Raw genomic sequence first — 27315 nt, forward strand, 5'->3', positions numbered from 1 at the left:
TTTATTTTTGTCCTTATTATTTAGAGATTCCATAGCGCTGTTTCTGCACGCTATAAAACAGTCTTGGCCATGTGGGGCATCATGTTCTAGAGGCTGGAGGAATTAATACTGGCTGCTGCTCTACTCTGCAGTGACAGTTTTATTATGATGTGGTGTGAATGACTACTTTCAATCCATTTGTTATAGAAGTATATGAAAGCAAAGGTTAAAAATCATTTGTCTTACCCATTCTTGGCGCAACTGGAGGAAAAAGTTTGCAAGAAATCAATTGGTGCAACTTGATATGAATGAACACCTCCTATTTGGAATAACTTCCAAAAAAGAAAGGAAAAAAGAAAAAGGAAACCCATGCTCGTAGTAAACTTTGCATTGAAAAATCTTAATTCTCAGCAATCACATATGTTACTGCACAGAATGTGTTTAGTGGAGGGGACTCTCCAAGAGGATAAATGATTGATTTTCAGTCTGGCTGTCAAGCAAGCAAAAATATTTAAATTAAATTGATTTTTTAAGTGTTATTATTTCTTTCCACAGAAATGTAAAAGCAGCAAAAACATTCCTCGGTGATTAAAATGTTCCATCTCACTAAAATAAAATGTTTCATCTTGGTGCTTATGTAAGGCAAACGAATTGAATGAGTCTCTTCACAAAAACTATGGGGAAAAAGGCAGCCCTTTTACCAAACACCTTAGAAGTCTGAGAAGTCACCCAATATGTGGGCAACTCATAATCGCTTCCATCTCTGTCTGGAAACACTTTAACCTGGGAGACTTTAATCACCATGTCACGGAGGTGAGAGGAGGGCTTTGCTCCATATTTTATATACATTAAATTGTTTCTAATTCAGCAACTGGTGGTCACTCCGGTGAGGTAGGAGGTATTTTCACTGGTTACAAAGTGCAGGAGTCATGTGTCTTTTTATGTGGTGGAACATCTGCAACAAGATGGGTGTAGGGTGACCACCTCAAATAGCCAGTGTAGAAAGTGAAAAATGAGAGGTTTTAGTCCATGCCCATCACTCTTCCAACAGAAGGTGCCATGCTTCACCGCTGGCTTGGGAGAACATCCTGATCTGGGCTTTCTCTGGTGTTCTCCCACTTTGTACAAAAATTAAATTAATGTGCATTGAGACATAAAGTAAAATCATACTATCATCACCTTACGTAAATATACTGCCATTATTTTTAGTTGAAAAATGAATTCAACTAGAATTTGAAATAGGATTTTTTTTAAAAAAAAAAAGAGGAGGTGAATAACCCTGTTTTCCTCTGCATATCTAGAGAACTGTAGTTCTCTAGAAAATAAAATTTACTTAGATGCATTCCTGAGTTAAGCACAGAATCTCTTGCTAGTGTATGATAATTTTTGCACTTCAAAGAATTTTACTTTGATTTTCTTGTTTGCATCTTTGGGCTCATGTCTAATAACTTTCCTGTGGGTTGAAGAAATGTTGAAGAAGGTGAGATTCAGGGGAGTCTGTCGCCTTTGACAGACAAGGGAACTCTCTGCCATGACCACAATGTAGAGGAAAGTTCAGGCAATACAGAAGAAATGAGGTATGTGCAACATTTGTAATACCCTCTTGGTCCTATCTTGAGGCGTACTGTGCTCATCTTGTTCTGCCAAGTAGTAAAAATATGAATCTTGCATAACTGTAAATTTAGATGGTGTCATGAATGCTTACTAACAGTCTGCTGTTTGTGGTGGGCTGGTAGCACAAAGAGTTCTTTATTTTGGGGTTGTTCCATCCTGTCCTCCATGGGATAAGGCTGGGTGACAGCCTTTGGCACTGTTACAGAATCCACTGGGGAAAAAAAAAGAAAAAAAGAAAAAGAAAAAGAAAAAGAAAAAGAAAAAGAAAAAGAAAAAGAAAAAGAAAAAGAAAAAGAAAAAGAAAAAGAAAAAGAAAAAGAGAAGAGAAGAGAGGAGAAGAGAAGAGAGGAGAAGAGAAGAGAAGAGAAGAGAAGAGAAGAGGAGAAGAGAAGAGAAGAGAAGAGAAGAGAAGAGAAGAAGAGAAGAGAAAGAGAGAAAGAGAGGAAAAGAAAAGAAAAGAAAAGAAAAAGAAAAGAAAAGAAAAGAAAAGAAAGAAAAGAAAAGAAAAGAAAAGAAAAGAAAAGAAAAGAAAAGAAAAGAAAAGAAAAAGAAAAAGAAAAGAGAAAAGAAAAGAAGAAAGAAAAGGAGAAAGAAAAAATGAAAAGAGCTAGCAGGATTTGTGAGGACTTGTAAGGAAGGAAAATCTCTCTTTTCCCTTTCTCACCATTCTTCTTTCTTTTTATTTGTCCCTCTGGCCTCCTAGGGAGCTGGCAAAGGTCCCCTAGGGACATCTCGCCTGAACTTTGTAGGGCAAAGGTTGCTGTGATTCCTTCTTCCCATTTGGGCTGCAGGACTCTCTTCTAAAAAAAATCTGGGACTCTGCTGGTCCCTGCATATGCAGGGACTTGTACTAGGAAGAGGGAGGAAAAGGGCCGGGAATACAACTCTGCTTCCCACCTGGTACAGAGCCAGCCAAGGGGCACCATCACCCATTGCTGGGGGAAAAAAGGAGGAAGAAAATAGGAGATGGCAAAGCAGGAAAAATGGTAACAGGTTGAGGAAACACGCAGTGTCTGGTGGGGTCAGCCCATGTACACTGGCCCCAAGCCAAGAATAAGATTGCAGGTTGCTGTGACGCTACAGTGGTACTGGCACCTATTAATTCTGGTCTAATTTTGAATGTGTCTTCGGTTATGATACTGGCGTGGTATTTGCTATATGGCTCCTCACCTCTGAGTCAGCCTCTGAGCTGATGGCAGTTTTCTCTTCTCTTGGCCCTCTTCCCTTTATTCTGGGGACTGATATCTCTGTCTGTATATATAGAGAGATTTTTCTTTTTTTTACAATACCACACTTCTCTACACTAATCATACCAAGCAGTGCAGTGAACTCTTTAGATATGACTTTGGATTTTACTATCAAATACTTCAGTACAGGCTATTTTTCTTTCTCCCTTAGCAGAGCCTGGATTCACCTTGCAGGGTTTTTCTCACTTGCCCATTCAGTTCTTTTGCAGCTGCTCATTTGCCAGAGAGAATTTATGGTTTTGTCCCCTGCTCTCCTCTCACAGGGTGGCACAAATTACTTGGGTCAAGGACTACTCCTCATTCTCCTCAGTCTGCTACCCTGGCTCGGAAGCATCCTCCCTGCTCCCCCGTTCTGAGGACAGGATGAATTCCTCACCCTAGCTCTCCGGCTCGGGCATTTCCGTGTGCAACAAATAGTAATTAATGAAATAAAAATAGTAGTGATAAAATAACTGTTTATGAGGTCACTCCAAACCCAATATTACCGAGATCAATAGCATTGAAGAGCATCTTTTTTGAGTGGCTTCTCGCCAGCGGGCAATTCGTAATTTGGGGGCTAGGAGCCGCTGGATGCGAGGCCAGGAGGAAGTTTTGGGAGACGCGGGTGCTTTTCCTTCCTTCCGCCAGCAAAGAGCACTCCACGCCAGGATTTGCTTCCCGCTCCCGTATTTGGGCGATGCGATGTGTAGCACGTTTCTGTGTGTGTGTGTGTGAGTGTGTGTCTCCCTCGCTGCGTGCGTCTCCCGGCTTTCTCCCTGCCTGCATGAGGCGGCTGCTCCAGCGCTGCGCGGAGCAGAGGTTTTCCCCGGCACCACCGTCACTACAGGCAGAGCAGCCAGTGCAGCACACACACACACACACGCACACACACACACGCACACACACACACACACACACACACACACACACACACACACGCACATAGAGGCGGAGAGGCGCGCTCGGAGCCGCTGTCCAGTGCATCCCCACGCCGCCCGCCCAGCACCTCCGCGGCGCGCAGGCGGCGGCAGCAGCTCCGCGGCGGATCGCGCTGCCGCCGCTCCGCGCTTTCCATCTGCACCACCTACAGCCAGATATTATAATTTTTCCAAGCCTTTTTTACACCTTTTTTTTTTTTTTTTCCCCTAACATACCGAGGAGAAGAGGGAGCGCTCCGTCTCGCCTCGGGGGACGGCGCCGGGGGCGCGGAGGCTGCCGCCCGCCCGCGCATGTGTGCGTGTGCGCGCCCCGCTCCCGGCCCCCTCGCAAAAGTTTGCCCGGGCGGCCGGGGGGCTCCCGCGCCGCCGCCCCCGCAGCCGGGGGGCGCCGCGGCGGCGCCACGGGCCATGCCGCGGGCGCGGGGGGCTGCGCGCCGGCCGCTGCCGGGGCCGCTGCTGCCGGGGCCGCCGCCGCCGCTGCTGCTGCTGCTGCTGCTGCTGCCGCGCGCGGCCGCGGACGCCAAGGCGCGGAGCTGCGGCGAGGTGCGGCAGGCGTACAGCGCCAAGGGCTTCAGCCTGGCCAGCGTGCCCTACCAGGAGATCGCGGGTGAGTGAGGGGCCGCGCGGTGCCTGCGCGGTGGGATGGGCCGGGGGGGCCGCCGCAGGGTGCGCGGGGGGATCCGCAGCCCGCGGAAGGGGCGCGCTGCGGGCCGCCTCCCCGTGCGGCGCCGCCGGCCCGGCGTTGCTGCGTGTGTAGTAAAGGGGTACGGAGCGAGAAGCTGAGGGACGGAGCGGGGGTGGGAACGAAAAAAAAAAAAAAAAAAAGGAGTGGGGAGGTGTTGGGAGAGGCGAGCGAGCCGCGGCCGCGGTGATGGGCGCCCTCGGAAACTTCTTGAGAGTTGCGGCCGGGTGGCGAGAGGCGCGGAGCGGCCCCGCAGTGGCGCCGGCCGCCGCTCGGCGCGGCTCTGCGCGGCGGCGATCACTGCCCTCCACGGAGGGGTCCCTCCCGCGCGCCCCCTCCGCCGGCGCGGAGCGGAGCGGAGCGGGGCGGGCGGCGCCGGGCAGCGGGTCCGTCCCGCCGCGGTGCCCGCTCGCCGGGCGACGGGAGCGGCGGCCTCTCGGCGGGCTCTGCCCTTCGTGCTGAGGCTGCCTCACAACAGGTTTGCCTCCCCTCCGGGCTGCCGCCGAGCTGGTCGCTTTCTCCCTCCACCCCTTAATTTTCCTATTATTATTATTATTATTATTATTATTATTATTATTATTATTATTATTATTATTATTATTATTATTATTATTATTTTCCAGTGTTTCCCTCCAGCCTTATCCACAGTGTGTCTTTGGGACCGCATGGGTAAAAACGTGTCCAAGGCAGATAATCCTTTAGTAATCAGAGAACAGGTGAAAAAAAAGTACATATATATATATTTATTTATACATAGAGAGAGAGAAATGGTATGGGAAAAGCATGAGCGTGGTCTGCTCAGATTGGGCTGCTCAAGCCCTCAAGGAAGAGCTCCACTTTGCTGCGGACGCTTTGCCGGCAGCTGCTGCTGTTTGTAGAGTGATTATTAGATGCTCCTCAGTTTGCTTGCTTCCTTTTTAAAAGTTGGAAGCAGGGGATTTATCGTTCTTGGAGAGAAATAAAACTGCAGTTACTAACCATGCTGTGTTTAGCACTTTACATGGGGAATGACAAATGTGGAAAATCTCTGGGCAGCAAGGATGTAGTTCACAAAAATATTGAGGAGGTTGTTCCACATTCCCACTGCCTGGACTCTTCACATGGCCACATTGCTTTCCTTGGACACATGTGTCTGGCCCACTGACATGCTTTAGGACAAGGCAGGAGCATGAAGGCCCCGTGCATGGAACTGTTGGGCAGACGATTTGATCTCTCTAGCTCACTGATTCTCTGGTCTTTCTGTACTCTTTTTTGCTTTTAAATTTCTCCTCAAGTTGCTCATTTGCAGTCATGCTTTCTTCTAGCTCACTGTTATTTCATCAGCTTTGAAATAGGGTGACAGGTTATGCCCTATCCTATTAAAAAAATCCAGAGAGTTTCATACTTGCAGTAACTTTGGGTAGGCACTTGTTGCTTTCAGTTCGCAAAGGAGTTTTATTGTCTTTGAATATGAAGTGCAAAGTTGTCCTACGCTTTTTAAGGCATCCTTGGAGTTAAGGGGAATTTGCAAGTTTCTGGCAACATGTATCAGCACAGAATGGCTGATAGCAGTTATGTTTAACAGTTGCTAAATCCAAAGTCATTCTTCAGCTTCCTCTTAAGATACACTTCTGGGTTTGGAATTTTTTTTTTTTTTTGCAGATAAGTTATTTTTTCCTGAGCTTCCTATTAAATATTGTTGGTTTTCTTTGGGGATTATTTGTCCTGTTTATGTATCTATCAACTTGGAGCAGTTTGTATGGATTTACAATTGGAAAAGTGTGATGGCCTTATGGTGTATTTGGCAGTACATTCTTTTTATGCGGTGCTGAGAGGTTTTGCAATAAGTGCTTATGCAGCTCTTGTTAATGGGAGGCTATGTATATGCAACCAGGTACAACGATGAAAGAGCTTAATTAAAGCAATCAACATACACATTTCGATTTTTTTTTTCTTTTCTGTCCTTTTCAACCAGCATGCATCTGGTTAAAGAAGCAATTTGTTACTGTTACAAAAATAACTGTAGTCTGTCAAAGTGCTTTTGATATTAAACATATTAAAGAGCTTTATTTGGATTCGTATTTTGGAACAAACACTGTGTATTCCAAAGATCTTGCATCAATAACCTGGTAATATGATGAAAAATAGTAAAACCCAGTATATATGCAATGTGGTCTATGTGTTTGGACAGTCCTCATATGTTCAGCGTTGTTCATTCAAAAGCTACTTCTCTAGCTTGGACTGTTGAAATGTGAAGTGCTCATGTGTGTATGCACTAGTGCAAAGAAAGAGTTGCATAATCGGCTAAAAGAAGAGGGGTTACAGGCCCAGAGGGACCTCTCTTGTTGAAATGAGCCAGACTTGTTTGATAAATGTTTTCTTCTGCTGGCAGCATTATTAATACTTTCTTTAGAAGTTTGAATGGAGAAGAGAGAGGTTACAAATTTGTGAAGTTGTTTAGTTTTGCACTGTAAGACAAGGTTTTCATATGGTGTTTTGTGGCAATAATATGGTAATAATGTGATTATGATAGTCTGTTTATGCTTTTGTAATAGTGCGGAGTTGTTCAGTGTTGCTTGTGTAGCAGTTACTGTGCATTAGGGCATCCCAATCGCTGAATTCAGGTGCTGTGACCTACTGCAAAGTTCTGCCTACAAAGCTGCTTTCTGATAGAGGCTGCCAAAGTAAAACCTCAATGAAAAACTGTGCCTGGGAATGCCTTGAGAGGCGAAGGGGAGAGATGAGAAATTGCAGTGTATTTTTTTGTGCAAAGCCTGCTTCGCTAACATGTAAACTATGTAGCAGCAGCTTGTGGTGTTTGCTTGTATGGTGTATCCCTAAAACATCTGTCCTCTCCTCGAACTCCCCAAGTGTCCTATGTTTGACGCAGTTACTGCCATGCACGTGCCAGCTTGCAAAAACGTGTCTGCATTAAAAATAAATAAATTAACAGACGGTGTATAATTGCACGGATAGCTGAACCGTCAAAATTATGCTGCTGCAGCCCAGTGCTGAGGAGCGCCCAGTGGAGCTCCTGGGACGTTACAGGAAATGTTTCGCTGCAGGAAAATGTATTACGTAAAGAAGTCAATGCTAAAGTGGAAAGTCACAGCAAGTATCGTCCAGGGATATTTGTTTAAGCTTTAACTTTGGTGTTTCACTAATATGCTCAAAGCTGTTGAACTCACTCGGAGGGTTAGAGTGTGTCCTTGCCTTGGATTGTTCCGAATAAAAGTGAAGGCCCAACTCTGCAAATATAACAAATGTGTTTGGTTGTGCCTTTTCATTTTCAATTATATCTTCAGTTTTAGCAAAGATTTTCATTTCTATTCCCCTGTTCAGCTTAAAACTTAACTATGTTTTAGTGGCATTAAAATGTACAGTATTTACCAGGGATGCTGAGAGGGGAAGGGTTCTTTTTGGAACAAATGCTGACTAACAGTGTATCTGAAGATACCCCAGAAGCTCTCTGGTGACATGTCCAACCATAAAGGTGTTGCATTAAGTTTGTTAAGTGTATTCTTTGCTCTCCTGTGTTGATGATAAAGAAGATGAGATTCAGGTAGCCCAGAGACACTGCAGTGAAAGTCACTTAAATATAAGCAGAAGCAAAGCCTTCATTTTGAAGGTTTGAAGAAACTTGAAATCGTGCTTTGGTGAGTGGGCTTCATACTGGTAAAATATAGAGGAAGAAATCTTAGCAAACATAATGCAGATGCTTATAGCATGAAAGTGGTAATAATATTAATAAAAATAAACTGAATAGTCACTCGCGTAACTGAGCTATTAGCCTGTGTCAGATGATCCCAGAATGCTGTTTGTGAGTGTTTTGCCTTCCTTTAAATAGCATTAGGATAGATTGACTGCAGAATGGTGGAAAGTCCTCCCAGCAAAATCTGTATCAAAGTACTTTTTAATTAATGCCTTCTTTTACCATTTCTCTCCTGATGTCACTGAGAATTGTGTGAACAAAGTGCCTGTGGGAGGGAAGACAAATGGGGACTCAGGGATCTTTAGTTGTCTCAGGAGTATGGAACAGGAATAACTTTCCTGAAATCAATGATATAATCAATGTAAATTTGTGAAATCTGAAGCAAGCTGTTAGAGATTAATTCATTCCTGAACTGAGTGACGGAAATGAAGATGGACATGGAGTTTGATGTTGCCTTGTGCTTCTCCTGTGTTAGGCCAGTTGCATTTGTGTTCTGTATAGCTGCTACTAATCTCTAGTAGCGATTTCAGTCACTGTGGCGTCAAGTGACTACCTGGTCCCTCCTCAAAGGCCTCCCTTATTTTTCTGTTGTGAGTGTGTGCAACATGCTAGTAAACCTGTGCGCGCATTCAGCGAGGAGAAAGTGCAACTTCTGTAAGATCTGGCTTTGCTGTCACTTTCGTATGTGCTTGTTGGTATGTATGTGACTGATTCCATTAAAACGAACACGGCTTGAGTCACTACAGCTAAACCTGCAGCTGCCGTTTTGTAAGACCAGGGCCTTTAAGGAGAAATAATGTGTGTTTTAAAGCTTATAAATAATTGATTGTTGACTGAGAGTTCTAAATCTCAGTATCTAGATTGCCCAGCATGATTTTATAGTAGAGTGTCTTGGAGAGAGGGACTTAAAATAGAAATAGCAATGCTTTAATAATTAGTGTAATTGTGAATTTCAGTGAATTGTCCTTTAATCATCCTTTTTCTTCCTGCTGACAGTTTGATTTATAATCAAAGAGCATACCTAAAGCTATAATATTTTCTACACTTCCAAGTGCTAATGTGCTAAACTCTTCTAATGCTGTATTAGTAGTTATTCCATCATATGGTGGTGTGAAACGCTCCTGAGATTAGGTGGTGTTCAGACACCAGAGAGGTCAAGCACTACATTAAAAGCTCGGGCCATTCTTTTTATATTACTGCAGTAAAGAATATATTCATTTCATTTATATTACCACTTGGCTCTCATAAAAGGTCAGTTTCAGCTGAATGTACAATTACTTGCAAATGGCAAATCTTATAACAAGTGATCAACAATAAAAGCTTTTCTGGGTAATTTGTCTTTAAAATTACCACCTGCCATTCCTTTTGAATGACTTGAAGATCTTAGAGTATCGCTGCGAGATCTCTGTCTTCTTCCACACGATATATGCTAGAAAACTATGCATACTAATCTTCTTTCTGCTTAGTAAAGTAAAAATATATAATTACGTTAAAGTTTCCAGTTGAAATAACAAGTGTAGTGCTTAAAACTCCATTACAGTATCAAAGTATCAGCACTCACATTACTAGCAAAGTGAAATTACATTTTCAGTGAACTACACTTATGCCACCCTTCCTACCTGGTTAATGGGTGCTGTCCCTCTGGAAAGGGAACCTTCGTTCTCTGGTTTTGACTATGCATATTACCAGGCATGATTATTTTAGCAGTTTAAATACGTGCGAAAGAATTAACACTTCCTGGCAAATTCCTAAGAGCAGCATATAAAAGGTTAGTGTTTAAAAGCAGAATAGTTAGTACGCTAAACTGAGAGGATACGTTACGAGATGCAGAAGGGACTCCAAATGCCTTGCAGATGGCAGGGAAATGTACGGCTGGCAAAGTTTGTCGCACTCAATCCCTCCATAGGCAAGAACAGCCTCAGAGCTGCCGAAGGCGGAGGCACGTAGAAGTTTTCCGGGGTGAACGGCACCGGGCCGGTCGCGGCCGCGTGGCCGCAGCTGCCGACACGCCGCGCGCCCAGGAGGAGGCTCTACCGGGCAGCTGGAGCGCGCGGTGCCTCCAGCCACGCGTCAGCCTCTGTCCTGCGGGATTGATTTTCATGGCTCATGGCAGAAGCCGTTCTCGGTCCGCGCAGAGGAAGTGGCAAGGGCCGATCCTCTTTGCGCAACTAGCAAATTGCTGCACGGCTTTCGGAGCTGCCGAGCTCTGTTACCTTAAGGGTCTAATGGCCTTTTAACAGCGTTTCCAGCTGAGCGGCAGATGTAAGGGATACCCAACACGGAGAGCGGTTCTTTTCTTTTTTTTTTCTTCCCTCCAGAAAGAAATATTTTTTACAGCTTCTGTGCAAACAGCAGAGCCTTGCACCTCCTCACTGACCTGTTGGGTTTAAGATAGCAAGACAAAGCTCCCAAAATAAATTGAAGTTTCCACTATTTTTAACAGGTGCCCAGCAGGGCTGTTATGTCAAATTAGGTATGCTGGTAGAACAGTGCAGTCACATCCATGAATGTGCACACGTGTAGTTGTGGTTTTTACCTGGAGCGGCCTCAAAGCCAGATTCAAGGACTGGAAAAAAAAAATGACAAACTGCATGTTACTGGGATAACTGTTTGCTAATCGTGTCAAAACATCTGAAGAACACGTGAGCAAACCCACGTGAATGCAAACATATGCACGGTAATAAACTGCACAGAGCTCAGTTCATATACATCAGAAAGATCAAAGGCCAAGTCAGCCACACTAATCCTATTGCTGGGGGAATCTAGTTAGTTTGAACCTGCTGCTTCATGCAGCAGGTAATATATCTTATGCTCTAAAGAAATAGCTCTGTTGCCTGAAATGTTCCTCCCCAGTCGCTGAAGCGACTTTTGCCATGAGTGTGCTGCTAGCCACAGATGTCCCTCTGATGGTTTTGTCTGCGTTCCTGTCACGTATGTATGTGTTGAGTTTCTAGTCTGGGGACTTCTCCTTTGGGAACTTCCTAGAGACCACAGAGGCTCTTGTGACTTTCTCCTGGGTTTCTCGGGAGGGAAATCAGCACTTGTGAGGATGTGCATCATTGCTGCCAAGGTCGTGAAGGCCTCAGAGGTCTGTAGAAGTACCCTGCATCTGGCAAAATAGAGCAGTTGAATGCATCGCTGCAGTTGTCATCTCTTATGTCTGAGATGGGCTCTTGAAAGTAGCTGCTATGATCTTGGATGTTGAGAGCAGTAGTCTGTAATCAAGGGAACTAAACAGCTTTCTGACTTATTTTTTTAGGGAGTGAGGCATAGCATTAGGGAAAAAGATCGTTAGGCTCCACTATCCTAGCAAAAGTCTGGTGATGTTGACTGATGCTCCTGGAAAGGGAGATCCCATCGGAATTCTATGTACATTTTTCTCTAGGTTCTCCTTAGTTCAGAATATAGCTCCGTGTCTTTAGAAAATGTTTCGCTTTTCTAAGTTTCTTTTTTTCTGGTGATTCTAGTCATGTAGTGGAGGTAGCTTTGGGGGCAAAGCATTTATGGCTGCAACATGTGAATCTGAAGAACCATTTTTCTTGTCCAGTAGATCCCAGATTTCTTTTTTTCTTGTTTTTTTTTTTCTTGTTTGTTTGTTTTGTTTTTGTGAATATAGCAAATGGTCAATTCAATGGTCAAATCCAAGCAAGAATTCCAGATATGCGGCTCTAAGTGTAGGTAGTAAGAGTAGAAAAAAACTGCTTTAGGGAATTAGGGAGAGAATAGTGGGTAGAATGAATGTTATGAGAAGGTTCTGTTACTAGAAGGTAAATGAAACGAGTGGGGACACTTTTCTTCTCTCATTGTTTGAGTCACTTTGCATTCAGTAGGTTAGATATTACATCCTTTCTTGCAGATTTAAACCCTGTCTAAGAGAAAGGAAAAGCCTGTAAATGTGCTTTCGTGCTGGTCAAAGTTCTGGATGAATTAGGTGCAGAGAAGGAGGTAGGGAGAAGAATTGATCTGTTCTTTTTTTCTTTCATGCCCCACTTGGTCTTGTTTCATGCACAGTCTCTAGGTTTCTGCTTTTCCTTCTAATTCAGGAAAGCAGCCGTGACTCAGCCTGACTGATCATGCTCCAAAATGCAAAAAAATTCTCATCAAGATGTATTGGCGTTTCTATTGTTAAACAGTTCAGTCAGAGCCTGGTGGTCTGCTAAGTGGGTAGTTTGCAATGACTCAAACTTGGTGTGTAATATGTAATTGAAACGGGTCTCTTGTTTGCAAAGAATAGCACAGCTTTTGCACAGTTATGTCTGTCATAAGAATTATATGTATCTGTGTTCCATAACCCGAGAGAGAAGGCTGTGAGTTTCCAGGATAAGCTTCCTTTAAACTTAAAAAAGAAAAGTTACAAAAAGCTCGAATCCTGACTGTTGTAGTGTAGCTTTCATTTACACCTAACCCTGTCAGATGGGAGTCTGCCATTAACCCAGATAGCTGTATTCTCCATTCCTGCTTCTGGCTTTGTGTCCTCGCTGCTTCCCTTGAAGAAGAACTAGCCACCTACCATGGTGGCCTGGATCAGCAAGCTGGCCTGATAGCTAAACACCAAAGAAAATCCAGAAATTATGCAGGAGAGCTTGTAGGAACATGTAGCCAAGGGTGTGTTGAGAAAGTTGGTGCTGACTTCTGCTGGTGGCTTTCGGGTCTGGTCTTTAGATCCCTGGGCAACTTCAAGAGAAAGACTTTGTCCGTCCTGTCTCATGAAGCAGCAGAACTCAGCCTGCAGTGGGCCAATGCTGTAGGATTCTTATATTGTGTCTGAGAAGATACTCCCAGCAGCTGAGGACAGTTTGTGGGTGCAGTCTCTGCTTTTGCACTCCACTTTCTACCCGTGTCCCCAGGATTTGATGAACCATGCTATGAGAGTCATCTGTTCTACAAGACTGAACGGTGGCATCTGCCTGGGATGAAGGCTCATCATAAGAGTCCATCACTAGCTTGGGGAAGCTCTTGGCTTGTTATCATGTTGATGTGTGGTAGTTAATGTGGCGAATTTAGTGGGTGTCTGCCTCTTTTTATTACACATTGAAGTTTGGGGTTTATGAGGCATTGGCTTGTTAGACTGCAGGTGTGTGGACTGTTATTTATATTTTCATTTTGTAAAAATCTTTCCTACACAAATTCAAAATGCTCTGCAGTTTTTTTTTTTTTTTTTTTTTTTTTTTTGCATGCCGTAAGTATCTGATCAGTAGTCAGCAGACTTCAGAAACTGCTGCAGAATTTTAAAATATCTTTTACTTTGTGAATGCCATTGTTTTATAGATGTGTGCCAGTCCTTAAAGCAGTGCACCACAGCAGTGCAGAATCAAAATAAAGGGAAGATGTGCACCCAGTGTACAGTAGCTAAACTTGAAGTCTTTTCCATCTTTTCTCTTAAGCTGACAGCAAATTTCACAAAAACTACTTTAAGTACAAACAGTGACTGTATCTTATTCAGATACACAACATTGATTCACAGTATAAACACAAAATACCAATATTTATTTCTCTGATATTAGCTTTTGGCTTTACAATTTGAACTTCTCAGATGAAGCTGTATATGAGCAATTTTGAATTCCTGGATGAAAAGAGAAAATTATTGTTTTGTCGATCACTATTATCTACACTATAGAGAAATATGAAAATACTTCTTGAACAGTTTCTGACTCAGCGCATATCCTCTTTAATCAATTAGAGCTGTGGCATTATACCTTTCTTATCTGGTCCAATGGTTGCAGTATTCTTATCTGGTCTAAACTTTGCATTACATATATATATATATCTAAAGCACTATCAGAAATGTAAGAGAAAATGACAGAGCTGGCCCTCCTTAATAAAATCCTCTTCTCTCTTTCGTAAAGCTGTCTGTCCTCTGCTATTAGTACATCTGGAAAAAAAACAAAGAAAAAAAAAACAAACAAAAAGAAAAGAAAGACCTTGCTAATCTAAGTTGCAAAATAGGTTGTGGCTCAACAGAGATTTAGGTGTTTCTGAGCAGAAAATCAAAATTTAATTTAAAAAATGAAGGTATTTAAAAGAGCAGCACAGGGGAGCTTTATTTATTGAATTGGTGAAAAGCCAGGAGCAATATTCTATGACTGCTGCTGCTACAAGATAGTCGGTCAGGCTGACTATGAGCTAGCAGTGAGCATTTGTAAATTGAATACCTGGAACATAACTAAAATGCATTGATTAAATGCAAACACCTCTCTTCGCAATGCAGCATGGCTGATAAAGTGAAAGGACTCCCAGAAATGGTTTCCTGAAATTGGATACTAAAACAGTGATTGGTTTGTTCTTAGAGCTGATCTTCAGAAGTCCGGTAGCATTCTTTGAATGAGAACTCCAAAGCCTCTTTCTTCTTTAATTAATGAGATAGTAATTAAAAAACACATATAAACTCACTGTAATCAGATTGGTAAATGCTTTGGTTAGAATAGTTTCATTAGTGAAGGACACTAATTCCATTGACTGCAGCTGATGGCAGAATTTGATGGAGATTTACTTGCATTATGTTACAGAAGCTAATCAGAAATGTTTTTTACAATAAATAATCAAAAGTGAAAGCTAATTCAATGAAGCACTCAGTAAATACAAAGAAAGGATGGTTTTGTCTCCAAAGGGCTTATATGTTTTCTACTTGTGATAATATGTCCTCATGAGACGTATGTGACTGTAGCATTTTCATTGCGAAATAGTGAAGTACATATTGTTTAAGCATCTTTTTTTTCTATTACATAAGTATGGAATTTAGTATAAACATGTTCCTTAATTTTTTAATTGCCCTTTTAAAGGACACCAGCTTCATATCCCATGGAGATTACCTCAATAATTGATGGATCCTTTGTGGAAGCATCTTTTTACCTTGTTAATTAGTAATTTAGAGTCTGAGTTTGCTTTTTAAAGCAGCTCCAGCTGGACACTGTAAATCATTGCCTAGAGCACAGTCTATGCTCGGTACAGAAACTAGCCAAACCGCAAATTCTTTACACCTTGTATAGAAAAATCTGGTTGCTGGCAGATATTTAAACACATAAATAGAGATCATTGCTCAAGTGGAGCTTTTCCTTATCTGACAAATGGATTTAAATTGTTCCTCTGTACTGATTTGTGTGTAAGAGACTAATGTCTTCTGCTGAGAGTAATGCATAGGAGTATTAGTCTGTGGATCATAAGTAACCACAGTGCGTGGACATCCATCTCTCCATGCACGTATACATTCCAATACACTTTGCACTCGCATAGGCTGCTGAAATTGTATCAATACCAGCCAGCTTTTTTTTTTCCAAGATAGAATATAATTTCTGGATTGTAAGTGAGATCCAAGTCTCCTTTTACTATTTGGAGAGTTTCCTTTAGTTGTTAGTTTTTGCTCCTTCACGTATTCTAGATCATTTTCCATTTTTGTGGTGGCAGGATGATCATTGACCTTATCTTCATGCTCAGTGGGCTTCTCAAGCTAAATCTGCTTGTGATAGAAGAATCACAGGATTACATGATAGAAGAACTGTAGAATTTGCCTATTCTTTTTTGCTGAAAAACCAACAAAGGCAGACTCAAGAAAATTATGAAGCTGAATAGCAGATCCATGCAGCTTTTAATCCGTAATGCTGAGCAAATCAAATGTAGATCTATAAACTGAAGATAGGATAAAGAATCATATGTGCAGCTTTGGTATTGATTTATATACTTTTAAGTTACCTTTTATAGTCTTTTCAACATCATTATTACAATTATCGTACAGCACAGACAATAAACCTTTCTAGAGAGACTAATGGAGTTGGCAAATTAGAATCATCACTTTAATGGCTGATACATAAGTGCTAATCTTTTTCTTCCATTCTGTGGCTTTACTGATGTTAGGGAGCTGATCACACTGTTGAATGCAGTGACTGTTCAGATGAGTCATGTGGGAAGGACTGATACAGCAGAATAAAACTTCTCAAAACTGTACTGAGAGTTCTTATGCTTTTGCCTTTATTTCAGTATAGAGATCCAGAGATCAAGTTTTGCATTCATTTTTAATCATTGCACATGAGATGTGCTGTTCATATATTTCAAGAGACAGTGCAGATAGATAGATACAGTAAGCAATTTGGGAGGATGGCAGTAATATTTAGCAACCATGTTTTATGATTAATAGATAATATCTATTAACATTTGATATTCCTTATCAACATGAAAAACAAATTTATAACTCTTAGTGGTATTTATTCCACAAAATATGCATTTGCCTGATTATTACATTTTTTTTTGTCTCTGTAACGTACAAGCAAAGATGTCTGCTAACCTGTATTAGATATAGTAGGAACTTAACATTCAAATACATTTCTGTTTGAAAAAAAACAGAATTGGTTTAATTTTGTTGTTGTTAAACCAACAAATTGGTTTAATTTTACAAGAGAGCACTTCTTTCAACAGAGAGCAAATCAAGTTAAGAATATACATTCTGAATAGTTCTTCAGATCTTATGGTAGACTCTTTCTTTAATTTCCTCTAATTTCTAAAGTATTCTTTTATTCTTCCTAGAATATTTCAATGTACATGGACAAATACATATTTCCATCTTTCCAAAGAAGAAAACAAATACATATTATTTTAACATTCTTCATGTTTGATGAAATACTTAATGCATCCTCAAAGGATTAGGCCATTACTATATTCACTATTGTAACCCTTTATTTTAAGGTACCTTTCTGGTACTCCCCAGGTACCAGATAAATGCTTCCAGGATAAATGCTTTTTGTTTAGGTGCGTAGACTAAACAATATAACGCATGAGGAGAATTAGTCAAAACCAAACATCAAGGTGAGTAGGCTGATAAACCAAGGGAATAAAATCCTGAGAATGATGCTGTTGGCTATGAGACTTGACTCCACACCTTACTCTTTGGACGAGCATCTTCCAAGCTCTTCTGGAGGCATGTATGCCATCTTTCTTTTTGAAGCAATTCCAATGATCATCAATAATAACATATTGCTAGTGAAAATTTTGGCCTAATCAAGAAATGGGGCAGGGAGTAGTACAGAGGACATTGCAAATCAATAGGATAGGCATGCAGGAATACTGTGTTGGTTATCTGTGTGACTAATAAGCAAAAATAAAAGTAACTCAGAGGGCAGTGATAGTGGGAGGCCTGTGAAGACTGCATCACTAAGAAAATGGAAGAGTGATGGTGGTTAGGTTTGGAAAAAAAATGTTTGAAGGTGCAGGTTTTTATCAACACGTAGCAGGATACTGTTTTGAAGGAGTTGATGCACTCTTAAAGGCTCCAGTCCAACAAATGCATAAATATTTTTGTGCAAAGTAGCCACTGAGAACATCCTGGCTTTAGAACCTCTTGGTGGGGTGAGAATGCTCAGTGCTGAGCCAGGTAGTCAGCTCGCTCTGTTTCTTCCCAATAAATAATTCCTGCATGTAAAGCAAGAAAGTTTCAATAGAAAAGACTGGGAGTAGGTTGCTGATTTTTTTTTTTAATTTCCATGGAGAATCTTTTTATTTTTTATTTTTTTTTTGGTAGTAAATCTATGTAAAAATGAGGTAGCTGTGAAGAAGGGTAACAATGCTATTTGGTCCTATAACTTTTCTTAATAAGAAGCTTAATAAACTTGAAAATTGGTCAACACGGAAAGTTAGTTCTGCTTTTCCCTTATTTCCTCCCTCCTGAGAAACATTCAAACAATCCCCATTTTCCTCTTGTGCTGATAATGTTGTTTAAATTGTTGGTAATGAACTACTAGATTGGAAGCAGCCAGCAATGATCTAAAAGATAGTTGAGAAGTGTTTCAGTTTATGGAATAATCTTCCAAGGGATTTGAGGGGAAATTTGATACTTGGGTCATTTTATCCTTCGTTAAACAAAATACAGTGAATTTCACATTGCTGTCACCTTCTTAGGATTTGTCAGTAGTGATAGAAGGCTTTCTTTCTTAAAGTACTTTAAAGAAACAAATCCCCAGCTTTAACTGAGTTTCTGTAGGGACCAGGTTGGATTAGCACAGTTCCTAAAGCAGGTAGCTGCTGTCCAAAGCATAGTGGATTCACAAGTGGCCTAATCCCTTTTGATAAAATAAATAAAAACCCTTTTTGTTTAACGGAAGCACACATCCTCAGAAGGTAAGTGTTACCTGTTCCCACTATGCAAAATCAATCTTCAAAAACTGATGAAGACTACATGCAGGAGTTCAAGTAAAAAGAATTTATGTTCTGCATACGAGTAGCTCATTTCTGAAAGAGCGGTAGGTATGACTACTGCATGTAAATACACAGCACACATATGTGAAAGAACAGTGTTAGAGGCATTGGTAAGCTTCAGGTTGTTCTAATATCCATATTTTTAAGTCTCTCTCACACAAACATGTACTAAAAAATGAGAAGAAACCACTGCTTTTGTTTTCCTCTTAGTGGGGGGGGACAGTGGTGAGATTTCCTCATAGACACTGCCCAAAGGGTTGACATTCTTCATTCTACAATTATGTTTATTGAGAATGACACTATAAAAAGATATTCCTCAGAGAAAGGCTGGCAGAAATGTTGGTATTCTTTGCTGAGGATGAACCTATTCCTCTCTCAAGTTGCCCTGCAGCACGGTGTCAGATAGGTCTTGAGCATGTTGTGCATTCTGTCTGTTTTCACTAGAAATTTTATTTGCTTTCTGAGCATAGATGAGAACCGTACAGTGGGAATAACAGCAGCTTTAATATTTTCTCATGGGGAAATCACTTGACTTCAGAAGCACCTCAGAGGCTTGCTAAGGTATCACTGGCCAAAAGGCACAAAATAATTTGATGTAAAACCATGCTTGAAGTTGCTATTGGAAACCACCAGGATAATGAGTCCGTTTCAGAAGGTAGAGGTTCATTATTTTTTAATTGGGCAGCTTTTCAAGAAATCCAACGGCTGCTCATCAGAAGGCAAGAGGTGTTCCAAATATTGCAAAATTTAAGGAAATTAAGTTCTAGTGAACTTTATTTATCTGGCTTGATAACTCTATCCATTATGCACTGCCAACCTTCACTGATTAGCTCTCCCACCCCTTCAAATGTCTTTTCATGTGAAACACAATACAAACAGCAATTTAAGCAGTATGTACCTGCGACCTGAAAGTCAGTACATAAAACCTACCTTTAACATTACCAAAAGCATTTTGGCAAGGTTATTTCTGGGAATACTCAAGATATACAAATACTTCACTGCTTTGTGATTAACACCATTATATTCTCATTTGGGATGTTCATTTTCAGCAATTTTCAGAGAAGCTTTGTTACAACAAAATGAGAAAAGCAACAAATATGTTGCAACTATTAATGTATTTGATTTTCAGAGAAAGCAGTAAGCAGAGTGGCCTAAAAGGAATGGGATATGCCTGTGTTCAAGTTGATGCAGAACTGTGATGTATACAGCTGTGGGAACTTAAGAAGCATTTCTCATGCAATAACATAGGTAATCATGACTGAGCAGACAGGTACTTCATGGAATGCAGATGGTTGGACATAAAAGCCTTTCTGAGATTAATTTTATTGCTTTCGCTTCAGCTCTAAATTCCCTCTTTATTGCCATCAATCGAAAAATAAAGCTGGAATCAAACCTCCTTCAGGAAGAATTTTGTAGTCATTTGATAGAGGCTAACTTAATACACCACATCTCGAAAAATAATGTAATGCAGTTTTCACATATCTCTGTTTATATTCAACGACTAGTAATTCTGTATCAGTTCTGTGTGATGTCTGCGTGTCATTGCTCAAATGAAAAGCATTATAGAGTAACATTATTATGCATTTATATATGTGTGCATACATATTTACATATATATGTATCTGTATATAAATATATTTAATTACATGTATATTTATATACACCATCTTGACCACAAGAGCACATTACTGGCTCATGATTAATTTGTGGTCCACTGGGTCTCCCAGGTCCTTCTCTGTAGAGCTACTCTCAGCAAGTCGAAAACCCTAGTCCTTGTGCATGGGATTATTCCTCCCTAGGTGCAGGACCCTGTAGTTGCCTTTGTTGAACTTCGCGATGTTCCTCTCTGCTCAACTCTCCACTCAACTCTCCATCCTGGCTTTTCCCTTTTTGACTCATTTTCTCTCTATTTTCCCATCCTTATTTCACCCTAGTCATTCCCTTTATCCGCCTTTGTCCTTTACTAAATCTGCTGTAGTAGATTTCCAGCATTCCCAGACCTTCCTTAGCATGTCTCTGAAAAAAATAAATTGACACAATGGCAAAATGTTCTTCCTTCTGTATCCTCTTAAAGAGTTCTATATCTTGGTAGACAATTACCGTGCTTTATGTACATGACATTGTGGGGACAACATTTCTTCTTCTGGCTTATTTTGATGAGTTTTAGGTACAACAGTCTCACCAACTAATCGTTCTCCCTGGAATAGCCAATTTGGTGTACTCTAATTTTCCTTAATTAGGTTACTAGAGTGCCTTTATCTATCATTGTTCCCCCAAACCTTGCAGGGCCTTTGTATTTCATTTGTGCAGCCTTTATTAGGATAACTTGCCTATAAATATGCAGCAGCATCATGACATTTTTCTCTAGTCTCTCATTTTTTTCCTAGAACTTCTTCCTTTTCCAGTTTATCTTAGCATCCTGGTTCTGTACCTTCACTGTAGTTTTATCTGACAATTACACCAAAAGAAATATCATTTAATGTATTCTTCTTGCATTCATGATTTAGCCTCCTTTTGGTGCTTTTTCTGTCAAGCTCTTTTGTGAATAGTTTTTCACCTTGTCAGGCACAAGCTAGGCTTTATCTGTAATTCAGAAATCCTCTCTGCTGCATGTATTTTGTCATTGCAGCTGTTCCTCACTGGGGATACTGGTTTTGCCAAAGTCCATGGCAATGCTACATTGCATTTTAATAAGTCCGGGATTTCTTTGCTTAGGGTTTTCTTTCCTAGGCTATTTTTGAGGCAGTGTGTGTGTGTGTGGGGATAACTTAGTTAATTGCTCAATAAGAAAACCAGTATATCCTTCTAATATCCTTTAGGTTACGAGCAACTCTTAGCAAAAGCACAAAGAAGTTTGCATTTGACGAGCTATGTGAAAGTAGGGGAATATCATAAAAGTGCAGTAATACCTGGAGGAACAAAAGAGGCAGTAACTAAAGGTCATCTTTTATAACTTAGCTTATGTGCTGCTAGAGTAGTTTTGCTCAAATTTCTACTATAACAGGATCTTGTTTACAAACTCTGAATTTATGACCCCATCATAATTAATCCCGAATATTTTATTTTTAGGCAGTAACTGCTCTTTCTTGTCAATGCACCAAAGCTGGCCCTACATCTTTCCTTTGCAGTAGTGATACTAGATGTTGCACACTAATATCTTCACATGTCCAAGAAGAGCCCAGGAGACAGCCTATACCTCCCATTGACCCCACAGGAAGGCAGCTCCATCAGAGGTCACAGGCAGCACTTGCCTCTTCTCCGGAGCCTTATAACTCTCTGCGAAAGGTGTTCATGACTAGAATCAGCTTCCCTGGCTCTTCTTTAGCTCCAATGCTCTGTCCAAAACTCCAAGGTCATTAGAGCACACGGCCAATGATAGGAGGTCGCTTGAGTGGGGATGTCCCATGGTGTCCCTTTTGGCCAACCAACACCTCCAGGTTGGCCACCCCCAGCAAATATACATACGGAAGTGTCTTTCTCAACTTGCTGAACAGAATTTCAACTTGAAAACTTAAGAGCTTCCTTAATGGCTCCTGTATAGAATAGCTTTACTTATGACAAGTAGGGTTTTTTCCTTATGCAGTAATTTGACATTGTTTGGAGAAAAGAGTAGAAGAGTGTGTTGAAATCTGTCTCAGTGTGGATAGGACATCAAAGGAAGACTTTAGGAATAAGTTTGTTATGTTTTTCACCTCATATCAGGAGAAAGGAGAAGTATTAATGACAAATAGCAATACATATATTTTTATTGCTATCAATCATCAGCACTTTGGAAAGAATACAGGCAAAAGACAAAATAAGAAAAAAGCAATTTCAAGACAGAACTGGCAGTGATGTGTTGAAAATGCACAGTCTTTGCTGTTCTACTGTAGTCAGAAAAGTCAAAATCCACTTCAGAATATAATAAAAAATGACATTATGCTAGACTGCAGCCTTACAAAATTGCTGTGAAAATAAGTTAGCTTCAAGCAAAATGCTACTCACCTAGCTTTTACAATGATGTTGACTTTAAGAAAAGAAGTATTATACTCTATTTGGGAGTGAAAAATTACATTTTTCATTAGTATGGTAATTTTTAATGCCATTATTTCATAATTACTGCACTAAGCTTGGAACAGAGAAGTCTAGCATTGCCAATAACTTTGTCTTGTTGAATAACACTGAAGAACAATCAACGTAATCATATACAAATGTAAAAATTAACATGATTTGTATTGTTGTTATAAACATACTCATGAACTTTGAAAAAAAAAAGCTTAATTTTTGTATAAAAAAATGCATAAATTCTCTGCAGAGAATCCAAAGCAGATGGTTTCAGTTTGTGTGAAATAAACTATTACTACCTAAAAGTGTGCAACACCAAAGGCAGATGCGACCTCAGTCTAAATCGGAAACTGTACAAGTGTGTAATGTGTTGTAGAATTGGCACTACAGGCCTAACAGATCTGCTTACAGCTACTTTAACCTTCTCTCCTGGCTTTGCACATTGCCAACAGGCATAAACTTTATTTGTTGGCATTTCTGATGTGTTAACAAGTGCAATCTTGGTAACAGCAAATCAATCTGAATTTCAGGAGGGAACACCAGAACAATGAAAACACTTCCTTTATCATTGCATATAATGAATAAGTAAATAAACAGATAGATAAATAAATAAATAAAAATCATGGTAACGTATTCTGATTATAACCTGAACCTGCTATGTCAGCTAATATTCCTATGCATTATTCTGGGATCAACAGTAAATCTGTACATCCCTTCACCCTGTTTTCCTCTGAGTCGTTCGTCATTATAATCATGATATAAAAAAACACTTGGTCCAGGCACAGCTGTTTTACTATTCGAAGATACAGAGTGTTACTTTTTGACTTCATGCTACTTATCTATAGAGAAAAGAAACAGTTTGTTTTAAAATGAAAGATCCACTTACTCCTTGGAGAGAGTATGAGTTCATAGTTGCTCTTGGTGCATATTTTGAGCACAAACAAATGTATGAACATGCTGAGCCAGAAACTGTGAGGACTATTGCATAAGAGCTGTTATATATCTTTAATGGTTAGATACTGGGAAAATGGGTTTTAATTTGAATTGAAATTGATCTGTAAAAAGTAAGGGAGGTCTGGGAATTGGACAGAGATGATGCTTGAATATGTGTCTACAGATGATGTTTGGGGCATAAAGAGGAGGAGGGCCCCAAAGGAAAAGAAAATCGAATCAAAAAGGAAAAAGAGGGAAGAGAAGGAGAGGAAGAGGTATTCCATGCTCAACATACAACAGCACACAAGGGGAAATGAAGGTGAAGAAAGCTGCCTGGGGTAGCATTGCTTTGGTAGAGCGGCCTTAATTTATTTTTAATTCTTTTGCATATGAATTCTGTAGAGTTATATTTGCTTTCAAAATCTCATCAGGCACTAGTGCTTGTTGGAATATTTTTGACAGTATTCCTTGTCTCTATACTTCGTAGTTGTGATTAGTTCCTTCAACAGATCTTTTATGTTGTTGCTTTGATTCTCAAAATTAATCACTCTCACTCATCAAGCACATTTTTCAAAGACAGAAATTATTAAATATAAATTGACCATAATCTCCTAAAGAAAAAGCAGTTTTAAATGTTTCGATTGTCAACATATGTACCTGATATGAAGAAAGCATGATCACCTGAGCATGAATGAAAGCAAAGGATCCTATTCTAAGATGATCTTTGTGCAAAGACAGATTAGAGTGTATTTTTTAGGATGCAAAGACAAGTTAGGATATTTTTTCCTAATATGTATAAAAAGATGTCAGACAGATACCAAATACTTGTAAAATTCTGGCATTGATTTATTAAAGATGGAGTCCTATATCAATATTTATGACGTGCATAAATATGTATGTATATATTTATATGTATTTATAGCTATGGACAGGTAATTGAAGCAAAGCTGCTCATTTTGTTTGCATTTGTCAAACAACAATTTTACTGTGCATGCAACAGAGGAGGATCTCAGCATATGAAGTAACGTGTGATACCAGCAAACAGAAAAAGCGAAAAGGTAAAGGAAGGTATTGCTTTACCTAGAAATGAAGGCTTGGAGCATAGACAGTATTACAGTGCTTGGATTGTCAAATCCAAATCCTATAGTCCATGCATGCAACAGGACTGTATTCAGCCCTCCTAAATTGGACCATAAAAGGACTTTATATGGAATGTAGATACTATACTCTCAGAGAACAGTTCAGGCAGCTAAGAACCGCATCACCTACGTAAAAACATAAATAAACAAAAAATCAGACCAATTGTAAACTGTTTTGAGGCTGAAAGTGCTTCAGCTTCTTAACCATAAGGCTGCTGAGTCAAAGGAGTGCTATTATCCTACCTGTATTTATCCTGAAAGAAGTTTTTGGCACTTGAATCCCATCTGGATTTAGATGTCTGCTTTACCAGGTTTATATATACTCGTATCTTTTGTTTTGGCATGTGGATAACTTGCACTTTTCCATGGAACTATGTAGGTTTCTGTAGACTGTAACTTCCATTTTTATGGTAAATAAAAAAGAAAATAGTATATATATATATATGTATTTTTATATATAGTTCTTTATAGTTAATATACAATGGTAGACCTCTAATTAAGACCTTCTGAATTATTCTCTAGAATCATTCAGAAAAAATGCACCTAAATTAACACTGTAGTATGAATTAGGAATGTGGTTTTGAAGTAAATCTTCCCAGTGTGTCTATCTAACTGTGGTGCTTCAATTCACATCACAGAGCGCTTTTGGAGAACAAAATGTAGACTTCTAGATGAACATAAGATGAGCTCTAACCATTAAGAGATACTGAAATCCACAGTTTTAAATTAGAGTGTATCTGAAGCCTTTAGTGATCCAAGTTTCATCTTGAGGATCCAGTGTTTCATCTTGAGGACTGGCTTCTATCACACTCCGCTCCTTGCTGATGTTAGCTACAGACAGGGATTTTTTGGAAACTGTCTCTTTTGACTGCAGGATGAGTCTATATCTCTAGTGTGGGCAGTCTGAATCACCCTGCTTCAGAAAGGTGCCTAAATTGGAGTCACTGAAGCATTTGCATCAACTTTCTAAAGTAGGTGATATAAATACAGTTCAGAGTGTTTGTATCATAAAATAGTGCTGTGTGTCAGTTCTTATTTCAGGCCTCTTCAGCAAGTTGCTGCCTATGCTCACGTGGAGCCTGCTGAACCATGCAGAGTGGATTGGGATCTTTCCATATCTTTACAAATCTTGACAGTTTTTTTTTTTGTTTTAAGGAGACATTAATAACTTTTCAGAAAACATGAATCTATAAAAAATAGGCAAAAAACCCAAATCCTACCCCTGTTTCTTTTGTGACACACCCCTTTTCACTCTTCTGTTCTTCTGTTTCTAATCACTGTGCTAGAGCGAAACAAATAATTTAATCTGGTCCTGGTACTATTAAGTAAATCGTCTAAATCATTACTGCTGTTAACTCCTGTTTACTATCTTCTTCTCTCAAAAACTATTACATAAATCTTGATTCACTGTCAGTTTAGAGATTGTTTCTCCCTCCCAGAAAACATAAAGCTCTCAGTTCATTCAAAGAGTATTTTACCAGTATGTATTTCTCATGCCGTGCCTGTGGTAAATCAGATACAGAATGGTATAAGCTTTAGTGATATATCCTTCTATAACATATTGATTTTCATAAGCAATTGTAGTATATATTTCTATTTAAAGACATTCAAAAATACTATGTTCATATTTGGAATCAAAATAAAGAAGATTGTGTATTAATGTATTAATAGAAACTTAGAACTGCAAAGTCAAGTATTAAAAGTGCAGATATTTCAGATTGTTGCAGGAACCTTGGTTCAGCTCCCTTGCATATATGAATTAGGATCATTCTAACAGCATGATCATGTACCAGTCCTTCTGCTTGACCTTTTGCCATTGGTCTTTATATAATACATTTTCTTTTGTGTTTTCCAGTTGTTATTTAAATACTGAAGTCAAATCTGTAAAATACTTCAGAGTCTTTTCTGTTGTATTTGAAAAACTTAAGAAAGCCTTTGTCTTCACAGTACTCTCTAAGATACTGTAAATCTTTCATCTACAGCTGAGAAAGAAAGATTTTTAACGTTTTGAGATGCTCAGCTTGTGTTGTAAGAACAGGTAGTGCTGTATATTTTAGGAGTGTCACTAACACTGCTTTCAACTGTGTTCTCTGATTAGATCTGCATATCAGGCTTTATTGTGCTGGGCTTTGGATGCCAGAAAACAGTGTAAATTTGGACTCATTTGTGAAAGTTTGGGTGGGCTGCAGGGAAATGTAACAAAAGGAACAGTACAATGTAGTTCCCAGTGGAAATGATCTTGCTGCCACACTCGTGAGATTATCCCTGCTCCATCTGCAACTCCCTACTCCATTCGCTGAACATTCTGCAAGCTCCCCAAAGGAGACCTTTTTAAGCCCTTATTGGACAAGCCAGATCCAGTTGAGTCCTGTGTAGTTCACCATTGTGACTCATATGTAGGAGGGAGTCACAATGTACGAGGGAGCTGGGGAACAACTGTATGAATGTTTAATTTCCTCACTTTCCTCACTTTCGTAATGCTCTTTAAGTGGAGAGCATGCTAATATGTCTTAAACTTACACCTAATTTTTGACTTTCTTATTGCTGTACACTCTTACCTTATAAAATTCACCTCAGATTTATCTGTCTGACAGTCTGGTCACTGTTCTGCACAAGTCACATCTTGGTTCACTGAAAGAAGAGACCTGAACAGACCCGATTTTTCAGTAGCTTAGTGAGAACTACATTAAAATGGACAGTGAATACAACATCATTAACTGAAAAATATTAGTTCAGCAGCATGCTAAGTATTCTGCGACTTTGTAACCAGTTGATAAAGTTGGGAGATTTGCTTCAAGGAATGCCAAGTATGGCACCATTAGCCACACGAAGGTACTCAACCCTTAGGTAAGTTAGGAGGAACCTTAGGGGAAGAAAATTATTTACAGCT

General features: G+C 40.0%; 1 protein-coding gene across 2 annotated transcripts in view; it reads left to right on the plus strand.

Annotated features, from left to right (window-relative positions):
* The first annotated feature begins 3958 nt into the window (after positions 1-3958).
* The window catches only part of GPC6 (glypican 6), a 686072-nt gene continuing 662715 nt past the window's right edge, over positions 3959-27315 (plus strand). For both annotated transcript variants that reach the window (XM_088523305.1, XM_088523306.1), the window contains exon 1: positions 3959-4364. In XM_088523305.1, coding sequence (XP_088379431.1) covers positions 4049-4364 — 316 coding nt within the window. In that variant the 5' untranslated portion in view covers positions 3959-4048. The remainder of the gene's footprint in view (positions 4365-27315) is intronic.

This window comes from Tinamus guttatus, unplaced genomic scaffold (genome assembly GCF_059628265.1).
Source record: "Tinamus guttatus ecotype Peru unplaced genomic scaffold, ASM5962826v1 Tinamus_guttatus_pri_ptg000180l, whole genome shotgun sequence".
NCBI lineage: Eukaryota > Metazoa > Chordata > Aves > Tinamiformes > Tinamidae > Tinamus > Tinamus guttatus.